Consider the following 8,076-nt stretch of genomic DNA (forward strand, 5'->3'; position numbering starts at 1 on the left):
AAGACTTTGGGGAATAAATCCTCAGGAATTGAAAGGGAAGTGTTCATTTTATTAACAAGGTTATCAATGGAATGAGGGTTTTAAGTTGAAGAAGAGGCCATTAAGGTATGCTTGAAGCAGAGGGAGATATAGAAGTGAGGGTATTGGATGTTTTGGTTGAGGGGATTGTGAAAGAGGTCGGGATATATGAGAGTGATGGAACTAGCTTTAATTTGAAAATTATTCACGGGTTGATATATAACCTTGTCGTAATTGAACAAGATGAGTTTAGCAGTAGATAATCTTATACATTGGTGCTTGTTCTTGATGTTGACACCTATGGACTTGTTGACTTGGTCGACCATGGCTAATGGTACTGTGGACTGTGACCTGTCCAAATTCAAAAAACTATTTTCTGATACGTTAGTGATAACAGAATTCGAGATAAGTGGATGAATTTTTACCTTTCTTCGTGCTGCACATTTACCTTGTTACTGATTATGATTTGAGGGTTGCCTGGAGTAAGAGAAATTGGCATCCACTAGACCATAGTTATCCCCTTCGAATGTGACTCAGCTTGCATCGGATTGGACATAAGTAAAGGATACTTCCGATTCAGATTGTCTAATTGGTCCAACCCAGTACGAGAATGTGCTTTAATCGGGTCGGACTTCATGGATATGTCCCATGGATTTTTATTCAGAGGCTGGCCCGCTAGTGTGGTCAAAATATTCTTGCCAAATGTTTGTTGCCGCTTCGCATGTACCAATGGGAGATATTTTGCTTGTACTAGGCCAAAGTATGTATCATATAGGCTTAATGATGCACATCAAGTTGCAAGACCAATCTCTAGAATTGGGAATCTGGATGCCACCTTGGGTAATTGAAGGTTGAGATTGAAACACTGTTGCTCTTCCCAGCCCAAATAAAACCACAAAGAGAGTAAGTCCTTTCAGTTTCTCATTCAGTTTTCCTAGAGAAGAATTAGTTAACACTGCAAATTCCTCTTGTCTAAGAGATATCCCATAAAAATACACTCCTTGAATATCCAAGTAATGAAAGGTGATCATATATCCCAAGATGTTAATCAGAGAGATCCAAAAAGAGCCCGAGTCAATCAGCCTTCGCATCAGGTTTGTTTTTCTGAGATTCAATCTAGTTTTGATTATGATTTGTGTTCTAAGGCTTATGAGGCTAGAATGGGTGGAGAATTTGAGTACAATTTGTATTTTGGTGTGAAATTTTTGTAGGATGGTACTGCAAGGGTGTGTGAAGCTTTTACTGGTATAAATGAGAATCACATGCACAACAATTCTATTGCGAATCTTGGCAGTGCAGGAACTGGAGGTGAGAGAGTTGGGCATGCAGATGCAGGGGATGGTGATCAACAACAGGATGTCGAGCGAGGCGTATCGAAAAAGGGCAGCTTGTTGGCATCAAGGATGGCTGGGTTCTGTTTGCTCTTCATCCCACACGAGGCCGACGTGTGGTGAAAGAAGGGATTGTGCTGGTGGGTGATGAGAGGATTGTGTGTGGGGGTTCTCGTCAGGGATTTTTTGCATCCCCAGTAACTGACGACGTCAAAGCTCAAATTCACATGAATGATTCTCTTCCTCCTACTAATAACAAGGTAATCTTCCCTAACCTGTTCATGCTTGGTCCAGCAATTAGGCAGATGGCTGCAGATGTGGCAGAAGTATCCCAAGAAGGAATTGGCGAAGTAACTCATCCGCACGAAGTACCAGGAGACAATATTTTTCCACCAGGGGTTGATGCAAGGATTGTGGCGCAAGTATATAGATCTGCTAAAGCCAGTGCAAGGCGTGGAGAGATATCTCAACCTCCTAAAGTTCCAGCTGACGAATCTTTGCCACCAGGAGCTGATGCAAGGGTTGTGGCACAGGTGTATAGAGATGCAGTGGCTAGAGCTGTAAAGGATGTGGACAGTGCATCTGGAGATGCAAGAAATTTCTAGCCAGGTAGTCTTCAAAGAACTGCTCAGAGTGATGTGAGGAGTAATAGACAGACAAATAGTTTTATTTTTTGGTTGGTGCCATGCTACAGAGATACAGAACAAAGTGGTGTTGGATTTTAAATTTGGTTTTTTTGTGGTTAAATCAATGAACATGTTATAAGTTTTAGTGCGTGAAACAATTATGCAATGCATCCCAACAATTACTAGATAGGTGTTATAGAAAAACCAGTAAGCATACAAGGGGGAGGTCTCTTGAGTAGTGCATTGGTTCAATTTATAGAAGGGACTAGAGATAGGGATATTTCTATCATGATTTGAGAGAGATATGCTTATATAATGTTTTAGTAAATGTAGAACACTGTAAAGAGAAGAGAGAGTCAAAATCATACCCACAGGAGGTTTAGCCAAACTTGTAGACAAATACATACCAGGGTGAGGATTTGCAAAAATCCAGTAGTTGACCCATGAATTATGACAGACTAGGAGCCTCAGTGTTAGAGAGTGAAATTGTTGTAGAGTGTAACCAAGCAATTCCTTAAAATAAAACATTGAGTCTGTATCAATAACATAGAAGTACCATTTGTAGCAGCCACTATGGGGAATCTTCAGGAAGACAGTTCTGGTATGAGGGTTGTTTAGTCTAAGAATAAGAAAGTAACTTCCAGTCTGAGCTAGAGAAGAATGCCTTGCGGAAGAGGTACTATAGCTGAAAGGAGCTATAATTGAATTGAAAATTATCTTCAAATCCTTGAAATTAAGAAATGTAGGTATCATGGTTTCCATGAAGATGAGATAAGTTCTAGTTCTATTAGCAAATGGGATTACATCTGCGAGTTGAGTATTGTTGATGATTAGGTGATTTTGGTGATTTTTCTTGGAAGGGGAATTTCCAGTTTCCAGCCTGAAGTAACTGGTGATTTGGGTATTGTTGAAGTGATGTGTGTAATTGGTGTTGTATGTGATTTCTGTTAAGCTTGCGATGGTTGTGATGTTCTTCATCTGTGCTGATTCAATGATTGATTTCTGAGAGATTGAACCGGTTTCAGAGAGGTAAAACATCCATAGAAATCAGAGGAGGGGGAGAAGATTAAACCATTAGGGAGTTACTGTAACAAATGGATGCAGATCAGCAGACAAATTCGAGAGATTTTGAATTTCCGATGAGAGCTCCGATGGAATTTGACCGTTAGAACTAGCCGTTGAGGGAAGACGACACTAGCTAACGGCTAGAAAGGTGGCGGACGGGAGAAAAATTCAGGGAGAGGAAAGAGGAGAGAGGGGAGAGCATTTTTCAGAGAACTGGAGTAAGAGAGAAAATAAAAAATAATGGAACTCGCTGGGGTTTGTTTGGGAAGGGCAGTGGTTATTAGAGGGGTTTGGCCGTTTGGGGTTCAAACCAGATGGAGCGCAGAATATGATGATTTTAAAAGTTTGCATCAATGGGTTTAACATGTTTGTTTACATTGACTCGCGATCTGGATCTGAGTGGACTCTTGACTCGACGTGAGCTAGATGTTACATACTTTGTTTTTTAATTTCTATTCTATCACCACTCTTTTGTGAATGTTAAGGGGGTCAAAGCATGCTTAGCTTGGAGTGGAGAGAAGAATACGTTGATTTTAAAATTTTACATCTATGAGACCTACAACATGTTTGTTTCCATTTTACTCATGATATGGATCTGAGTCGATTCTTAACTCGACACTATGATATCAGACCGTTTATTTTTTTAATTTGATTTGGTATTAGGAGGAATAAAACATCTTATGATAGGAAGCTTTTCTTGGATCAACTGATATGGACCATTGGATGAACTGTCTTTTCCTCCCATAACATAAGATATTTGTTGTGGGAGGTCGAAGTATTTGAGCTTAGGCTTTTTTTGGTTTTGTTTTTCTAGTTTCTTAGTTAGGAGAGCTTAACATTGTCATTCGTACTTTTTGCGATTCTGAATTGGCCTTAAATGGAGAAGAGGCTTTCCAATACGGCAAGACTCTGGAAGGATTTGCATCTTCAAATTGGGTAAATAACATGACAGATATAAGATGATATGAACAGGGAATTGCCGAACAACATTAGTACTTTAAGCTGCAGAGATGTTCAAATGCCAAAGACACAAATAAGATAAGTTTTGAACAGGATACCTATGAAGATCTTACACACTCTGAAACAGATGACAGATTGTTTCTGTTTCCCATCTATGGTTTTACAAGTTCAGTTCCTTGTTTTAAATTCTGCAGCTGCAATGTTGAGACTTCTTACCATTGTGACTACTCACTTGATGCGTTTTAATGTTCCTCCACAGATTATGATTATGACTGAATATTCAGAATATACCAAAAGTTAGACATCAGATTGCAGAATCTGAGAAAAGCACACATCAATTTCTAACTCCAAGAAACAAGCATCCCTATCACATCTTAGGGGAAGTTAAACACACAACTGGCCGAGGCTCTTGGAAGGCTTGTTAACTTCTCCATGAGTTCTTTCTCGTCAGTCTCTGAATCAGGAAAAAGGAAAGTAATTGTTTCCAGAGCTGCAGCTTGTTTCAAAATTAGTTCCACCCACCTAAATTCGCTAGGGTGACCGGAAAATTCCTCAAAGCGAGCTGATTTCAGGTGTAGAAACAAACACCTGGTACTAATCAAATGAAGTCCCCAGCCATCATCATCACTGGCATTATGGTCTTCACCAGGAGCTAACTGAATTGAAATTGAAAAAATTTAATGACAAATAAATATGCAGAGCCTACTAGTCAAATGGATGATATGCAGAAAATGAAACCATGCACTTGCCGCGGTAAATGCAACAGACTCCAGATTAGGTGCTGATTCCAGCAAAGCAATCAGTGCTTTATAATCGGTTGCAGAAAGAGTCACATTCAGCTTTGTTAAATTGTGAAACGTAGGCAAATTGTTCTTGAGATCGTGTGTGAACGAGAGAACCTATTCATCACAAGGCAATTGGAAAGACTATTAGATCAGCTACAGAACAACATAACAGAACTACCGTAAAAAATAACACCAATAACCAAACATACCTGTATGGCTCGATCAGAAATTGTTACACACTTAACATGCGAAAGTGCTCGAAGAAACTTACTTAAGTTGGCACCCTGGTCAATCTTTTTCCCCGTCCATTTATCTTCGAAGCCAAAGCGAACATCTACTTCAGCTAGTGTTAAAAAGTTAGACATGACAAATTCCTTTGGAACATCACCCCAGTAGGTGAGAGACACTAGAGGTGCATGAATCTCGAAAGAACAGTTTCCTAAACCATAGTTCCTGCCGAAATAATCCAAATTCCAAATTTCCAAAACTTTTAATGAAGGAGTTGACAAACAGAATTTCTTTATATATAACCATTCACATGTCTCCAGTGTCAAATTCTCAAGGACTGGACAACTGGAAAAGAGTTTCCCATTGATGTACTCATCGCTAAACATGACTCGAGAGAGTTTTAAGTGCTTGAGTTTTGGAAAAGACATATATTTGGGTAGATAAAGAAAAGGGTAGATATCTAGCTTTAAGGTAACCAATGATTCACAGTTACAAAGAGATAAAGGAGCAGAAAAGCTTGCATTTTGGATTAAGGTGAGACTAAGCTTTTCAACATTGCGCCTTATTGCGGCGGAGATCCATAAATAAACCCGAGATTCATTCAAGGGGTAATTCCAACGAAGAGACAACTTCTGTATACTTGACATATCATGAAGATGCAATATTCTATCCACCATATCCATGAATTTAATACTCTCCCGGTCACTCAATTCTCTGCTCGGCGTAGAAGGGAAAGGATCACTCAAGCTTCGAAAATCAAGAGTAGGGACAGAGATCCATATGCAGTACCATCTTTTAGATAACACGCTAGTACGAGCAACCTCCTTGATATCTAATAAAGATAAGACATAATGAAGAAGTGATTCGGGTAAATTAGTGATCCTATCTTCTGCCTGCTCACTCATGCTGTTTTGCCCCTTTAGTTGCTTCAATTCCATGATTACAATGTTTCTGTTTAAAATAAAAATAGACAAAAGGGGTTGACAATTAAAAGTTTGGATATGTTTCCATGTTCAACATGGCAAAGAAAACAGACACGCATGTAAACCCTGAGTTATTCACCCTAAATAGCAGCACTTCAACAGCAATCTAAACAGCGCGGCTTACTGTGTTATTCACTCTAGGATATTCACATTTACCCCAAAAGGTTTCAGCAATCTCCTAGATGTGGGTTAGATAATACTAGCTGTGACCCTAGCAAAATTGAATAAGGTTGAACAAACAGCAGCAACAATAGATCAATCCACAGTTTCACTCTTTATCAACAATAACAAAACTAAAAAGGTTGGTGCCAATTTTGCACGCTACACCACTAGTGAGCGAACACAAATAATTTTCATGTGACTGCATTCTTTAATACGCAAACAGGTATTTTCAAAAGTCAATAAAAGAAAATTATACGTTACTTAAAGCGTCACCAACCGAGTCTTGTTTTTGCAAACATTAAACCGTATAAAATTAACATCCAAATCCTGTTTAGAAAAAGAACATAGAATGAAAAAGAAGAATAATCTCAACTAATCAGTAACATTCAAATTAACAATGAATTCACTCCCAGAATCGAAAATTAAGCATCCAAATTCTATCAAGAAAGCAACAAAGAATGGAATCTCAACTAACCAAACACATTCAAATCAGAATCAATAATTTGTACACCTAAAAACAAACCAAAAATAAAAATGGAGGAAGGAAGTTTGTCCCTCTTAAGAGTACTACTTTTCCTTAGGGTTTTTCTAAGACAAATTTGAGATTTAACACTACTCAAAATAGAATCTCGGGCCTAGTGAGACCTAAATCCACAAAATTTCTCATAGATAAACCTACTTTATCAGTTCACAGATTCGTTCATTTTCTAGTATTACAAAACAAATCCATACACCAGATTTACAAATCAATCATAGAGAAACCAGAATCAAAGCAAAAAAGAGAGTAACAGTCGAAACCCGTACCTTTAGTTAGATCAGAATCAAGAAGTTGAGAATCTATCATCAAAGTTGCTGCTGTTTAAAGAAGTTAAAACGCGATCCTTTGAAGTTCTGATGAAATGAAAACCCAGTCTCCATTTCCAGCATTGGATTTGACGCACTTGAGATAAGAAGACATTGGAAACTGGAACTCTCTTGGGTTTGGGCCTTCAAACCAGATGGAGAGAAGGGGTCCAGATCGTCTGTGCCACTGCTTGGGTGTGCCCTATGTGCCACACCAATAGAAACACGGTATTTTCTTTTGGATTTGTAATATCTTCTTTAACTAATTAATTATCTTTCCTAATCGATTAGTGTTGTATAAATAGAAAATCTATTTAGTTAGTCATGGTTAATGAGAGGAATGATGTGGCGTGTTTCTATTGGTGTGGCACATAGGGCACACCCAAGCAGTGGCACAGACGATCTCGACCCGGAGAGAAGAATATATTTGTTTGCATTTGACTGGCAATCTGTATCTGAGTCGACTCAACACGAGTTAGATGCATCTGGCTTGCGACCGGGGTCTGACTCAACTCTTCACGATTCTTTATTCAACACGAGTTAGATGTCTGACCATGACCATTAGGAGAGGTGACCTAAAACATGTTTATTTGCATCTAATTCGTGATCTGGATCTGAGGCGACCCTTGATGAGAGCCAGAGGTCGGATCCTTTCATTTTTAATTTATATCCTCTTCTCGGAATGTTGGAGTGATTGTTTATTTTTTTTTGTATTTCTCTAGTATATTTGTCTGGAGACGTGAGCTTAAACATGTATGTCTCCCTTTTTGCGATTCTGAATTATCCTTAAATGGATAGAGACTTTCGAATTTGGCAAGCTTCAGGAAGGATTTGCTATAAATCTCCGAATTGGGTGTAGAGACTGGGTAGTACCCTGGTAAATAACATGACAGATAATGAGATATGAACAGGAAATTGCCAAAACAACATTGCTACTTTAAGCTACAGAGATGTTCAAGTGCCAAAGACACAAAAAGTTTTGAACAGGATATCTACGAAGATCCTACAAACTCTGAAACAGAATTTTCTCTGTTTCCCATCTATGGTTTTACAAGTTCAGTTCCTTGTTTTAAAT

The 8,076-nt window shown here is 38.7% G+C and overlaps 1 protein-coding gene across 3 annotated transcripts; it reads right to left on the minus strand.

The window, feature by feature from the left end:
• Positions 1–4,016: 4,016 nt before the first annotated feature.
• LOC113317705 (F-box/LRR-repeat protein At3g59190-like) lies at positions 4,017–7,098 on the minus strand. 3 transcript variants are annotated; one of them, XM_026565858.1, is made up of 5 exons: positions 6,963–7,091; positions 6,436–6,485; positions 4,995–5,964; positions 4,750–4,899; positions 4,017–4,656 (listed from the first exon to the last, which is right to left on the minus strand). In XM_026565858.1, the coding sequence occupies exons 3-5, from the start codon at positions 5,949–5,951 to the stop codon at positions 4,375–4,377; spliced, it is 1,389 nt and encodes a 462-aa protein (XP_026421643.1). In that variant the 5' UTR covers positions 5,952–5,964; positions 6,436–6,485; positions 6,963–7,091; the 3' UTR covers positions 4,017–4,374. The 3 variants fall into 3 exon arrangements, with proteins under 3 accessions (XP_026421643.1, XP_026421641.1, XP_026421639.1); XM_026565856.1 differs by having other exon boundaries at positions 6,415–6,485; positions 6,963–7,090; XM_026565854.1 differs by lacking the exon at positions 6,436–6,485 and having other exon boundaries at positions 6,963–7,098.
• Between the last annotated feature and the right edge of the window lie 978 nt (positions 7,099–8,076).

This window comes from Papaver somniferum, chromosome 1 (genome assembly GCF_003573695.1).
Source record: "Papaver somniferum cultivar HN1 chromosome 1, ASM357369v1, whole genome shotgun sequence".
In the NCBI taxonomy this organism is placed as follows: Eukaryota; Viridiplantae; Streptophyta; class Magnoliopsida; order Ranunculales; family Papaveraceae; genus Papaver; species Papaver somniferum.